Source organism: Pecten maximus, chromosome 16 (assembly GCF_902652985.1).
Source record: "Pecten maximus chromosome 16, xPecMax1.1, whole genome shotgun sequence".
In the NCBI taxonomy this organism is placed as follows: domain Eukaryota; kingdom Metazoa; phylum Mollusca; class Bivalvia; order Pectinida; family Pectinidae; genus Pecten; species Pecten maximus.
The window spans coordinates 20,894,574-20,909,973 of record NC_047030.1 but is presented as its reverse complement, the minus strand read 5'-3'; the positions used below and the strand labels follow the sequence as shown (position 1 = coordinate 20,909,973).

Here is a 15,400-nt window from a genome sequence, read left to right as displayed (position 1 = left end):
TAACAATACGAACGTCCCGAATCCCTATATATTACCCTCGAAGATATCGCCATCTTGGTCCGTTTTTTCTGCCAACGAGGAACTCTTTAGTGTTCTATTTATAGAATTAGGGTATTTCCTTTTTCACAGGTAACTAATTACTTAGTTATACGCTTGAATGAGTTTCTATCACTCAGGTAGATATATGTATCAATGTTTATATATGTGACATCTACCCGCAGGTATGGTTTGATTTATAATAAAGCATGACTGATTTCTGCTCAATAAGTGTTCTTATTTATGGTATGAGCGATTTGGCTTTGTCAGTCGAGATGGAAACTCCAAGAAGAAAGCGTGTTCTTCTTGAGCAAATTAATGACTTTTTTCAGAAATTACATATGTAAATGTGTTTTTGTAAGCTACGAAATATACGGTCAATACCATGGTGTCTTATATGTTAACTCATTGTGTATTTATTAAAACGTTGGTACAACATTATCTTTTACTGTTGTAATTTTCATGATTCGATACTAACGCCACCCTCGTTATACCGCCATAATTGACACGGACGAAATGTGGCGATATAACGAGGGTAGACTGTAGGTTTATTAAAACAATTCCAATGTTTGTTTGCAGGTGCAGCTAAACAGTCTCAACTCTAAGTGGAGTGCATCACTGATGATAGGAATATTAGGCTTCTCACCTGAGCGATTCAACTTTCCCGTGTCTGCCATCTGTATTAAAAAGTCATGCATGATCATCCAAGGGGATTCTGTGTACAACTGTGGCTGCAAGGTAAGATGTTTTACATATCGCCAAGTTCTTGTTAACAGTAACGGCGTATTATTATACAATAGTTATGAAGTAAATTCTGACACTCGGTAAGTTAAATAACAATTGCATAATTATAAGGATGAAAAGTACTGCTAAATTGTGTAATTACCAGCAACAAATGCATTATTGCAGAAATCATTTTTTTTATCATATCTATCAGCTTATTAAAGAATAAAATATCTGTCACTCAGAGTGTTAAGTAGTAGACAAATCTTACCACAGAGGAGTTCCTTTGATTTTATAGTAATTTACCTGGGTAATGTGGTGGCACAGTGATAACCCACCTGTCACCGTAAGCAATGAAGAATTTTATTCCAATAAGAAGTGAAAAAGGTATGAGGTCACCAACGGACCACAGACCTAGAAGACAAACTTTTTCCTAAACGTTGGTTCTTTGGGGATTTCCCCACTTTAATTTATAACGGACCACATTGTTTCCTCCAGCATTAACACCTTGCAAAAGTTTCAGTCCAGGCCAACAGGAGTGATTAATATAAGTTAACATAAATTGTATAAAAAATTATTATGAAATAAATAAAGTTTTTAGCCCACCATCAAGAGGGATATTCCTCAACTTCATGTGTAGGTTCCTCTTGGTCCCAAGTTTGCCATTTGAATGAAGATTTTCGATCAAGAAAACGAAATGGCAGAGTGGCTGCCATCTTGAATTTTGATAATTGAAATTTGTTATCAATATTTCTTGAAAAGCACTGGAGGGATGTTACTCAAACTTCACATGTAGGTTCCATGTGGTCATATTATCAGATTAATTAGAGGAAAAAAGAAAAAAGGGAAAAATAGAGAGATTAACTAGATCAGTCTGACATGGAACCCATAAAGATCATTCAATGGTGGGTGCCAAGATCCCTCTGGTATCTTTTGTATTACTTAGTAAATTAAACACATGATCTAACTACTATTGTTTGTTACAGGTGAAGGAGCACTATGGCCCAAACATTGACCGCCTCCAGTCTGGTCACTGTGTGGGTGTGTTAGTGGACGATGAGGCGTGTCTCCATCTGTATGTCAATGGGGTGGACCAAGGTGTGGCGGCTCGGGATGTCCCTAACCCTTGTCATGCTCTTATTGACCTGTACGGCCAGTGTCAGGAGGTAGGTTCTGTACCAGTAAAAAATGTGAAATTACAGCAGGCAAGCAGGTAAGATTTCAGTGGACAAATATCTCATTCAGGTTTGTCTTTCAAGGTCATGAATCAATCGTCATGGTTAATCCAAGGTCAAGGTTGCTGTATTTTCAACAGAAAGTCTGTTTTTGGTCAGTCTATTGCCTTCTAGTTACCTTTTGAGGCCATATTAAGAGTTCTCTTCGTTGACTGACTGACAAACGACCAACTATTTGAAGACATTCTGAATATTTATTTGTTGAACCATAGTGATCACAATCAGGCGAATCAAATTGACTAAATGTCGCCCGTGTATGGCACGAAGGACGTTTAACTCTTTTTAGGAAAATGGTACAAATCAGTATATTGTCTTTTCTGGTTCAAATCCAAAATAAGAAGTTAGACAGGAAAGAAAGATAAGGCGGGAAAAGGAAGAAAGAATTGGGCAGCTCATGTCAAGGGTCAAGCGGGCAGTCATTGTCCATATCACACGACACCTATAAATAACAATAGTATGCCTATTCAGGGCCTACTATAATAGTGCATACTGTATGATACAGATGAAATGAAAGTAAACATGCGATTACAAGTAACGCAGATAAAAAACACAAATACTAAAGCACAGATTTCAGATAAATATTATACCATAGGATGCCACATACATATCAAAGTTTATTTTTAGAATCCCTTCCCTTACTCGTTGGCTGTAATAAAGAAATAAAGCTGTTGGACTTGTACATTGTCATTGACTGTTCACATTGTAAATGTTTATTGTTAAATATCACACAGATCACCGTAGTTACAGAGGACACGAGCGTCTCATCACCAGTCAGCACTGTGGATGAGAGAGAAAAAGCAGACATTGATGATGGTAAGATGTGAATTGATAAAGTAATGATATGGTACATGTAAGTGCTGGGGAGTTTTATAAATCAGATTAAAACATGCGATTTTATAGATCTTTATCAAACAATTTCTTTCCTTGGGTTAATAATTGAATGTTTTTATTAATAATACAATTGCATATAAAGTTTCTGGATTAGATTCACTGGCTGCTTTTGTGTAACTGTTGATTATGAAATGGTTCAACTTTTAAAAAAGGCACAGATAATGAAACAGATCAATATTGAAACTAAGCTTACATAATGTTTGACATTTACCACTTGTGTCTGCAACAAAAAAATATCTGGCTTGTGCTAGTTTCAACAGATTAAACCTCACTTGTGATGAATTATCTCCCTTTCAATTTATGTAATACAGTAGTGAAAGAAAAGTTACATCGTGTGAGCAGTGATGTAAATGTGACGAGGAACTGTGAATACCAGAACATCTGTGCCAGGATCAAATCTGAGCTAGGTCTACCAGGTTAGTTATACAGTCATTGAAATTATCAGGTCAGATAATGTCTCTCCATCTATGAATACACATTTCTGAGAGGAAGAGGTCATTATGTGATGGTAAAACTATCTACAATGGTTATAATTATGTACCCAGGAATATTGTCATGGTAGGAGCAATTTTATTTCATTTCAAATGAATGTGAAGCATAATTATAACAATCTTAAATGGGCATTCCTTCGTTTGAACAAAGTTTAGGTTGTCAAAATTAAACTTACTGGAAAATATGTAATTTTTCCAAGTAGTAAAAGTTATAATCTTTACATTAATAAGGCAGTTTTTCTCTCAAGATAAACCAAAGTTGTTCAAGTATTTAGTCCTGAAAATTCTTAGTTCGACCCGAAGTATGACTAATTACTGCAAAGACATACAGTTTTTCTGCACATTTTGGTGTTTATTTCATTACTTGTTGGCACAAACTCTCGTCTAGTCATCATTCGGACATAGATTTCATCAACAGAAATTGAGCATGTTTCTGATGTCCGAACGAAGGAATGCCCCTTTAAAGAACTGGATTAATTTACATCAATTAATTTTCTTCTAAAATTTCAAAGAGAAGATTATTTTATCGGCTCTTTTTTCTCCTCTGTTTGTGATATTAGGAAGGTTTGAGTTAAAACCTATGTGAAAATTTACATTTTAGAAAAGAATACAGTGTTTACGTTTTACTTGTCAAGTCTTCATTGTAGTTAGAGTATGAATGAATAGTTTAACTGTGGTCTTTAAAATGTTTTTTATGTATTGTAGAAAACTACTTTGATGTTCAGAGTAATGTGTGTTTTTGTGAGACCTGTCACAAGATCAGACGAGAGGAGGTGTACCATAAGCGTGGAGATCCTCCTCGGGAGTATGCTCTCCCCTACGGATGGTGCAGGTTTTCTATTAGGTGAGAGTCTACAATTGCGATTCCACAACTGTACCTTGTTTGTCAATAAAATCATGTAAATATCCACTGATGGAAAGATATTTTCAGATGTCATGTGAATTTTTTTTCCATAATTCTTAATTTGAAAAAAAAAAAAAAATTAATGGTGCTATTATATCATTTACAGAAAATCGGGATATTTTGGCAGTAGTTATATTTTGGTTAATTTGGCGTTAAGTAGCAAAATCTAACACACCAAATCATGATATTATCGGTATTACACTGTAAAATGCCAAATATTCCACTTGCATCATATTTAATTTCCGGTTCCAAGTCGCACTGTATTCTGGTTCTCTAATTACATAATGGAGTTTAATTTCTGTGAAAACGACTGTTTACAGAGGACCATTTATCAGAGTCAGGGTGTTGAAAGGAATTTGTTGGTTTGTCATTCTACAATAAACTTAGGGTTCCTAAAATTTGTGTTGATTTCGTTTTGAATGTTGTTTGTTGTATTAAAAGCATTGCTCATGTTGTATCTCAGTTAAGTTGCCATGGTTTCAATCAATTCAGAGTTCAAATTCAATCAACCAAAATGTTCTAATATATAGGTTTGCTGACACTTGCACTGGCTATATATGAGAATTGATTACTTGTATGAAATATTGTAATTTTTAACAAAAAAGGGTTAATCCTTTGTATGGGTCACAGCAGATCTTTCAGTCTTTGAATTGTAATAACTCCAAAAGCAATCACCACATCATGATGATAAACTTTCATGGCCCAAAGGGAATCATTTTACATCCTTTTTCAGATGGCAGAAATATTGGTAATGCATCGTTAACATCAGAATAATACTCCAAAATTTGATATAGGGCTGATGGAAATGCCAAATTTAAACACCAAAATAAAACCACCCTGTTTTGACCATAAAGCACCAAAATATTCCAATTTATGGTAGAATATATAGATTCTACATCTACACATGTATATATAAATATTTTAATATTTTCAGGTTACTCAACAAAGCGAATGCATTAAATATAGCGGAGAAGTGGCATGTTGGTTATTATGGGGCCAGGATGGAAGCTGTAAGGAGAATTCTCGATAGTGGAGATCTTCATGCTGTGGGTAAGGGCAGATAACTCTAGGAGCATGGTCTCAAGATTCATAATAGATGTAGATATCAAAATTTCATTTTGTTCAGACTCTAAGTATAAATAAGACTCGATGAGACAAAAAATAGTCTAGGTGTACTGCAAGCAGAACTATTTTAGTGGTAATATTATTTTTAGCTTTTGTGCTGAAAGATGTCTGCTTAATTATGATTGGCATAAATAGGGCCCTATATTGGGGATATGGGTGTCTTATCAGTGTTCTAGATTTCAGTTTCAATTCTTTCTTTGGCAAACATTGTGGATGTACCAATAAATTCTTCTTTTTGATTATCTATTGTAATCCATTTACGTGCCGAAATTAGTATGCTTAGAGTAATGTAACCATGGAAATTGACCCTAAATAAGTGAGGATCTTTCGGTGTATCTTCAGAACGGGTGAAACAGAAAAATTCATGGGAATATCCCCACGAGTACAGTTTACCTATTATGAAATTAAACCACCATTGAAATAACCATGTAAACAGAAATTGTCAATTTTGAATGTTGTGTATTTTGAAGGTTAGAGAATTAGGACAAAGAAGAGTTAAGAAGTAGTTCAATATAACCAAAGTTCAAACAGAATATCTACTGTATGTTATAGGTGAGGTGGCGACTGGAGGCAGTATACTCCTCCCCCAGCCTGTACCCGTCACAGAAAAGTCCAGTCCAGACGGCTGTGGCCTGAAACAAATCTTTCTATCACCTACCATCAGATACGCAGGCTGCAATGAGTTTTCTCCAAAGTACAGGTAACTTTCCTCCAAAAATTGCTCTCCTTCAAATAACTTGTGTCTAGAAAATCAAACTCTGAAGTAGTAAACATGGTCTAAAGATTTAGACTTGATCAATCATGTCCAATTAAGTGAAATGTATGGTTAGACACTAACCTACATCAAAAGTTTCTCTGGCTTCCTTTCCTAGACTACCATTCATTGGAAATATATACACGGGGCATAGGTTTACCTAGGTGAGGCAGTGTGTCATGTACCAAAAGTAGGTCAGTTTTAAGAGAAATTGTTTTCTTTCTTTCTTTCTTTCGTCATTCGGCCTCCGTCAAAAAATGACGATTACGGCTACAGTCATTGACAGGTAATTAACACATGACTAGACAGTGATCATATTTACTGTGACGACTAGTAGAGGCATTTAAAAATAATTTGTTTTTACATTTAATTTGAACAGAATGGTTGACCCCAAGACACGAAAGACATATCATGTACGGGTAGCATTCCAAGTGTGGCTGAAGCCAGGATCTTACAAGGTGGGGCCTCAGTCACTCGGGGTTAATGAACAGATTGACCCCAAAATCAGCAACAATGAGCTGGAATGGTCAACAAAGGAGCGGGGATCAATTATGCTGGATGGGCTACTAGTCAAGATAGAATAAATGTACAAGAGATCTGATGTTTCCTTTACACGATACTTGTGTTGATATAGATGTACTGACATAATTATAAGGATGATGAAAAGGCCGTTCATCATTATCAACTATTTTCCCTGTGTTTAGACAGAGTACCAATGACCTACAAATCTGCTGGAGTGCTGTTTTGACCATGTGAAAGGGTTGGTTATTATGACAAAGTGTATTTAATATGATCTTGATACAGTGTCCACTTCCAGGACATTTCCCAGTCATTTGTAAAGTCATTCAAGTGAAATGGTTTCTAATTATATGACAAAGTGTATTATGATCATGATACGGTGTTCACTTCCAGGACATTTCGCCATCATTCGTGAAAATGTTTGATACAGGGTTCAATACAGGGTTAAAGTTCAAGTGGGAATTTTTTATTTCAGATTTAAAGGTTTTTTTTTCAACGCCTTTAATAGATTATGAAAATATAAATAGATCTTCTGTTAAAAATAATTTAATATGATCATCACTGTCAGGCTGAACATATAGGATAACAATTTTTTTTCTTATCCTGTGGTTCCTCTTATGCATGTAATACTGATTTGCAGCAAGACATCAATATAAGACACCATTGTATTGTTACCATGATGTCAAGCAGCTTTTGTGACTGGAGTTTGAAATGAGGAACTCACATACCCTTCAAAAAGTAGCTACGTCTGCCCAGTGTAAAAGTCCTTATCAATCGTACGACTCCATGGCAACAGTACAAAGATATCATGGTTGGTATTTCAATCATGTCTCTGCAGTATGTCTTGTATTGTAGCTGTAGCATCAATATTCCATACAAAAGAGGAAAAATAAGGTAAAGAATTTTGTGGATGAGTCTTGTAGAATCTTTCACGCCCTTGGGTGTGACACATTGTGATCTCAATCGAAGGGGGATGATTCTTAAGTTGAAGAAACCAGGCTAGCTAACCGATGTAATGGAAAAGGAGATATCAATTCTCAGGATGAAATTCTATACTGCCAAACATTAAGAAAATCTCATAATTTTTAACTTAAGAATCTTACCACTCCTTTTGAGGTCACTGCCTATTAACTTAAGAATCTTCCCATTCCGTACCCCTTATAAATCCCAAAAAGTTGCACCCCGTGAACCCAAATCAAAAATGATATTATTTTCAAAATCCTGACTAGTGAGCCCATAAAACAACTATTTGAGTTCAGATGTTTCAATATTACATCTAATAACATTGAAAGTCTTGATGTATATAACCGTATGAGATGTGACGTCATTGAATTGAGGTTGTGGACGTTATGGTCAACAGGAAAAGTTCCATTACTCTAGATCTGGTGATTGATGTGGTACCAGGATTCCAATCATGTATGATGTTTGTTATACATAAACAATAATTAGATTTCTCATATGAAATCTATAACATATTCAGAATGTATAAATTAGACTAAGTTTTGTTTTGACATTTTCCATATGAAAAGCTGTCTCAATGATGTATTCACACCCAATGACATGTTTTTCTCATTTGTAATAAATACTGAAACATGTATTCATATTAAGTCAATTATATTTTATTACTTTTGATAAAAAGTAACTGATTCCAAATTAATATAAATGGTGTTCTTAGTCAGAAGTATTCATTATAATAAAGCTGTATGTAAATGTGATAGTGATTTTCGTTGACTAAGAATGACAAACCCCCAAGACTTACCACCGAGTATTGCTTCAATACTTACCTAATATGTACAACATGGTTTGATTGGGGCTAGATGATGTAGATTCAAATGTACCAATGCTACTACCAATATTAAAACAGGACATTTCTTTTATTAAATGACATTTTGTAAAAAAACAAAAAAGTGTAGTATTGTAATGATAGGGAGAAAGTGATGTCTGGTACAAAAAGCATTAAAGTTTTGTTGTCTGTGTTGGAGCAGTCATTGTACATGTTTGTGTTTACAAATTGATTGACCAAAAATGGCAATTTCCAAGTCAGAAAGTCTGTTCTTTGAGAGAAAAGGGGACAGAATATCAATTTCATAATTTGATCACATTGCACTGGAAACAAAATCATAATATTTTATTTTGACAAAAATCAATTGTGCATTATTTTGTATTTACCAAATCTTATATCACAAATCACAGTGAAATTTTGTATATTGCTTACAATTTCATCATTCCTTACACACATTTTTGACTCTCATGCAATTGCCACAGTAGGAGTATTTCATAAATGGATGAGATTGGGCTTTCATATTTGACAAATATGTTCCTTATGACAAGATCTTTTCTTTGATACTACATTTACGGACATGGTGACCTTTGACCTACTTCTATAAAAACTTTAACCTTGGCCATAGCATGTGAACCGTATGAGATAGGGCTTTCATGTTTGACGTGTTCCTTTTGATTAGACCTTTCCATTGGTGAACCTGCTGACCTTGTCCGTGAATCTTGACCTACGCTTAAAATGCTTATTCCGAATTTAAACCCACTCAGTAAGCTATATTGTCTTCTGACAACTTTTTTTTGCACTTAACCAAGATTGCGAATGATCATTGAATATTGAACTGAAGAAGTGTGTTAAAGTTTGAACATGCAAGTAGTACATCACTCTGTCTCCTTAAAACATGACAATCATGACAAAGCAGCCAACAAATTATTTAGAAATTAATCTACAAAGTGCTATCATGCTTAATTTATATATTTGTTTTTTTTTTTTTTCATTATTATTTTTAAAAAATATTATAATTTACCTGCAATGGACTTTATAAATGTAACAGATCAAAATTATATGTTTTTCAAAATCAATCATGTGGGAGTCTAAATTAAATGTAGAATCACAAGTCCTGTCAGGCTAGAAATTAAATGGAAAATATACTTAAAACTAGACTGTATAATTCTTATAATAATCCTCTTTATACCAGAACTTCAATGATTTGATATTCTAAAGCAGCCTTTAAATTGAAATGCTTTCAATAGAAAAAGTCCATCACAAATTTTCCTTTTTGATGATATGTTCAAATACCAAGTATTATATTGTATGGGAGAGGTGAGGAGAATAATCAGCTGCAAATCTAGCACCATCCCCTACCCAAATGAAAAACAAAATTAAAAGTATTGGGTTCAGTTGGATCATATGCATGATTATATACTTATTACTAGAAAATACTAAATATACACATTATGAGATTCTTGTCAGATACATTTATGTACAAACAACTCGTAAGATGAGAAATTTTAAATGATATCATGGACATTAATTCTATCATGATTATAACTGATATAATTACAACTGATGTATTAATAAATATATATGTAATTCCACTACGGAAGGTTTCACCTGTCAGCTGTAGATTTTAAGCATGTTATTCTACATCTTGGGATATCAACAGTCAATTGCACTATGCTTAGCTGCAAATGTCACTTAGTGTAGTGCAATTGGCCGTGGGTATCCGATGATGGTGTTCCAAGAAAACTTTGAACTTTTGATGTATTATTTGCAATTATGATATCTGTGATGTGATGTTCATTGAAGTAAAAAAAAAATCAAATCTGTGATGGGGCACTCCAGCAAAATATCTACCCAACTGGAGAACTCCAGAGCCCATAGTCATGAAACCATATTTCAGCATAAGATATGTGCTCAACCCAATTTCCTTTAAACTTGCTTATTTTTTTAATGAATTAAAAATCAAAGAATATTATTTCGGTTGAAATGCGTTTGCGATTCCTTCAAATCTTTGAAATACATTTTATATTAATCCAGATATCAGATTGATAACCGAAAGTCTGAGCTTAAAATGTGTATTTGAGCAAGAGAACAGTTTTATGAATATGGGCTCATGGAGGTATATCAGATACACTCCGTGGAGAGTATCATACTGAACACCCTTGGCTAGTGAAGTCTGCATCAACCATGCATAGCCCTCCCTTGGGATATATATTTTACTGGAATAGGACTTACAGTATAAAGCTATTGCTTTTGAATTAGATAATGTATTTCTTACAAATTAATATTGTTAGCATTTGTTGTGAAGACATAAGGCTGTCAGAGTCATTAAGTTTCAGTATATATTGGTTGCTATTTGTCAATCTAGGATTTTTAAGCTCATCACTGCGACAGTGTTTCAGTATGGCCTACTGTTGTAACAATGTATCCTATGATTAGAGATATCCATGTCACTCAGTGCTGTTATTTATATATTTATGTTTTATTTAAAAATTACATTCATTTTATGGAAGGCATAGATATTTAGGATAACATTATTCACATATTGTTTTAAACAGGAACTATATGTCTTTGATATATCACAGCATTTCCTTGATATCATTTTCTCTAATATACTATTATTCACATATTGTTTTAAACAGGAACTATATGTCTTTGATATATCACAGCATTTCCTTGATATCATTTTCTCTAATATAGTTCAAATTAATAGGTCTTTGTTAAAATGCATTGGAAAACCCAGACATTAAAAACCAAGTTCAGTTTAAATTTTATGCTAGGAAGCCGTTAGAAATTATCATTTCATTGATCCTGGTATGTCAGAAACTGCAATTCGACTTGTGACTACTGGTTGTTTTCAATTATTCATTCTATTTTTTCCCAATTTTATTTGGATGGTATCTAGGTTAATTTGAAAGAAAGATATTTAAAAGGGTTAAATGGAACATAAACATTTGTTAATCATTGCTCCAGATTAAATTGTACTTTACTTCTGTAATGTGATAATTATGTTTCATAAATATTCATTGACAAGTTATTGCAGGCATTTAAATTTACCAGGTACTGCAATGAGTTTATTAGTAAAACATGTCTCTTTTTAATTAAAAACTTTTCCACCTTTTTTTTTATTACAGTACATACATCACTGCCACATGTTTCAATTTAGGTTTGCATAGTTTTTGACGTCCTACAACTGCTAAGGTCATTTAAGGACACACTCCACTGTAATGGGGGGGGGGGGGGGGGGGGGGGGGGGGGGGGGGGGCGGGCGGTGGGGAATGACATCTTATTTATAGGGTTTGTTAACAAAGTATTCTAAGTGCATTTGTAAAAGAAACTTAAAACATTTGTTACTCCCTTTTAAATTTATAAATTCAAACCCCGAAAAATAAATCTGATGCTTGTCATGTCATAAAAATGACACAAGAAGACAATTTAAAGTTGAGGCAAACATGAAATGATTTTCAGTGCATCAAAGTATTTATAACGATTTTCATTGTAAACATGTAGTAATGGACGTTTAGTAGGCAGCGCACACTGTACATGTTTACGTTAACAGTTGGTGCATCGCTATGGTGATATTTTGTGAGATATTTATATGTGCCAATATTCCGTGTGCTTGTGTGGTTATAAATGCCCAGTAGAATAGAGTATGTTTGAGTTGTTGTTCCTACAGCAGTCACATAGAATTCCTTACAATGTAAGGCAGCTCCTTAGTATGACTCGATATCTGGGTTGTAAATATATGTAAATTTTGGTATTAAATCAAAAGGACTTCTTGAAGAAATTAAATTTCAATGAAAAATTTTGTTAAAAGTGTAAATGATTTTCTTAAAGAAAATTGCAGCATTTTTTATCGGAAGCATATGTTTGATTTTGTGAATCTGCATTCCTTAATCAAATTAGTTTTATACTTTAAACAGTATTAATATAATTACAAAATCCATTATCATTACAGAGAAAGAGAAAAGCTCTGATCTCTCTTATTAAGGATAAAACTTTTTTTTTACGAAGTTCATTTCAAACATTGACGTGCAATAGGAAATTGCAATTAAAAACAAATTGATTATTGGTCCATTATCATTAGAGTCATTACTCCAGTTTTAACTGATTAGTAATTTGTGTTCACCAGTAAATACTACTACTGGTCTGCTGTATAGATAAACAACCTTGTGAATGATTGTGTGTTTATTGTTGAGCTTGAGTCTTGTGGCACAGCTTAATGATCTTTGTTGTCGTGTTAAAAGATATTTAATTGGCTACTGTTAGATCATGTGATAATTTTTGGATTTTCGTTTAAATCCATTTTACCTTTAACAAAATAAATAATATGATACACATTATAATGTAGAGTTATTTGTCTATGGTTTTTACCAATTATCTGTATACTAAATGCTGATATGAAAAATTCTTATTGGTAAGAACAATATTGGAATAGTAAATTATGCTATGCTTCTGCATTCTTGCTCATCTGTCAGAAGAGCAAGCGAGTTGCAATGGCGCATTATCCAATCGGCATAATTTTCCAAACTCTACAAAGATTGTTCATGAATGACCTAGATCTAATTTCAAGGTCACATGGGCGAAATGTGTTAAAATCTAAAACGTTATGACTGCTTTTCAATAACCAAGATGCACAGGCCCATGATATTGGGTCAGTCCACAATTTCAACTCGGATTTTGTCTTATCATGCTGCAAACTTAGTTTAAAGGAATCACCTTGGCACACTTTCAAGGTCCCAGGGCCATATGTGTGAATAACATTGATGAAATGATTCAAAATTTTCAAATAACATTTTCAATTATCCAAAGGCCAAGGATCCGCAATGGTCCACTTCGAATTCATGAACATATTAGGGCAGCTCTGATACCACTTGATCCTTGTTAGTCACAGCCTCAAACCATCACTGTGTTGGTCCTTCCTTCGTTGTGCAATCTTGTGTTTGATTCCTATGAAGGCTAAGATCGGCGGTTTTGAGCACTGGTACATGTCCTGATCAGTCGTCGTTACAATAATATAAACTATGTACATGTATCATAATTATGTGGAAACAAAAACACCAGATGATACAAGGAGCATACGAAGTTCAGAAATCAAGTCCAATGGGAACTCCGGAAGTCAAAGAAATAGAAAAGGAAATTGCACTTAACACAACATCAGCCCCAAACAGTCTGGAAATATATAAATGCTATGAAAAAAATCAAACTGGGAATTTCGGACCTAAAAGGACATAATAGGGACTCGAAGCAAAACGCAACAGATGATTCAGAAACAGCAGAAGTATTAGTATTAATAAATTTCTTCAGCAGCGTATTTACCAAGGAACCATTTGGAGAGCTACCTTCATTCACAGCAAGGCCAGCGAGTCAACCATTTCAAGATCACAACATGCGACGAAGAAATAGTCAAAGAACTACTACGCTTCACATTGCTTGTTAACCTGGATCCGATTGAATACATCTAAAAATCCCATTCTTTGTATACCAATATCAATGATCTTTACAAATTCCCTGTCGGAAAGTTAATTATCCCAATCTTGGAAGTACGCAAACAAGAGATCCCAAAGAGATCTTGGCGCCCACAAATGAATGATCTTTATAGGTTCCATGTCAGATTGATCTTCTCTCTATTATTCCCTTCCTCTTACTAATCTGTGTAAATTGAGAAACATCCCTCCAGTACTTTTCAAACAAGAGGTTTGGTTTGGTTTATTTTGTTTAACGTCCTATTAACAGCTAAGGTCATTTAAGGACGGCCTCCCGTGCGTGCGATATGCATGTTTGTGGTGAGTGCGTATGTGTGTTTTGGGAGGCTGCGGTATGTTCGTGTTAAGTCTCCTTGTGATGGGCCGAACTTTTGCCGATTTATATTGCTACCTCACTGAAGGATACTGCCGAAGACACCCAGCAGCACACCCCACCCGGTCACATTATACTGACAACGGGCGAACCAGTCGTCCCACTCCGTGTATACTGAGCGCTAAGCAGGAGCAGCAACTACCATTTTTAAAGACTCTGGTATGTCTCGGCCAGGGGACAGAACCCAAAGCCTTCCTCACAGGGGCGAACGCTCAACTAAAGGCCAAAAGTGAGGCAGTGTCAAGGAGACGTTAGGAAGAAGAAAGTTGTTAAGAAAGAAGAGAAAAGATAAGATCCCAAATTTAGTCGCCTCTTACGATCATGCAATGGGGGCAGCAGGTACAATTCTTACGCCCTACCTGCAGGGCAGCAGTCAGACACACCTGCACAACAAGTCGATGTCCTTGAAGCCCCGCCTACTTTAAGTGACGGTTTACTTGTATTGCATAATGTACTATTGATACTTCGCAGTAGTGTTATGCATTGATCTACCACAGATAGGGTTCAACGGCAGCAAATCATCTATTTTCACTTTCAATTATTTCATCATGGTTGGGCCTAAATTAAAATGTTTGTTTACCATTTCCTGCCTCACAGCGTGTGTTCTTTTCTGCCTTAGAATTTTGAACATGTTTTTATTCACTATATATATATAAATAATATGACAAGTTGGTAAGAGAAACTGCTGAGGACTTGGTCACTCCAGATATCTCGAGTATTTCATTTGAAGAGAAACATTCTACTGTCGATACAGAAACGTTTACTCCTGGTGAAGATTCCGTAAATGACGGAGCTCGGATATTACGGAAGTCCATTGTTCAACAGTGGAAGCAAACGCTAAATGAAAGAAAGCAGCAGTACTGGAATTTCCTCAAACTGACAAAGACAATAGATATATATGAAGAATGGCTGAATAAAGAAAACCCGGTGGTTCAACGAAAATTTCGACCGAAAGAAATAGAAGGAGAAATGGAAGAAGATCGTATAATCAGAAAAGGAACAGCTATTCGGAATATTTTGAGTCGGAAATAAGAATTATGTGCAACAAGGCCGAAAGAGCTAAATGTAAATTTCAAACCGCAG

At 34.7% G+C, this 15,400-nt stretch overlaps 1 protein-coding gene across 1 annotated transcript in view; it reads left to right on the top strand.

Annotated features, from left to right (window-relative positions):
* LOC117344903 (neuralized-like protein 4) overlaps window positions 1-11,701 on the top strand; it is a 30,295-nt gene extending 18,594 nt beyond the window's left edge. The window contains exons 19-26 of the mRNA XM_033907780.1: window positions 616-774; window positions 1,746-1,925; window positions 2,726-2,807; window positions 3,197-3,301; window positions 4,082-4,220; window positions 5,215-5,330; window positions 5,958-6,105; window positions 6,539-11,701. Coding sequence (XP_033763671.1) covers window positions 616-774; window positions 1,746-1,925; window positions 2,726-2,807; window positions 3,197-3,301; window positions 4,082-4,220; window positions 5,215-5,330; window positions 5,958-6,105; window positions 6,539-6,743 — 1,134 coding nt within the window. The 3' untranslated portion in view covers window positions 6,744-11,701. The remainder of the gene's footprint in view (window positions 1-615; window positions 775-1,745; window positions 1,926-2,725; window positions 2,808-3,196; window positions 3,302-4,081; window positions 4,221-5,214; window positions 5,331-5,957; window positions 6,106-6,538) is intronic.
* The last annotated feature ends 3,699 nt before the right edge of the window (window positions 11,702-15,400 follow it).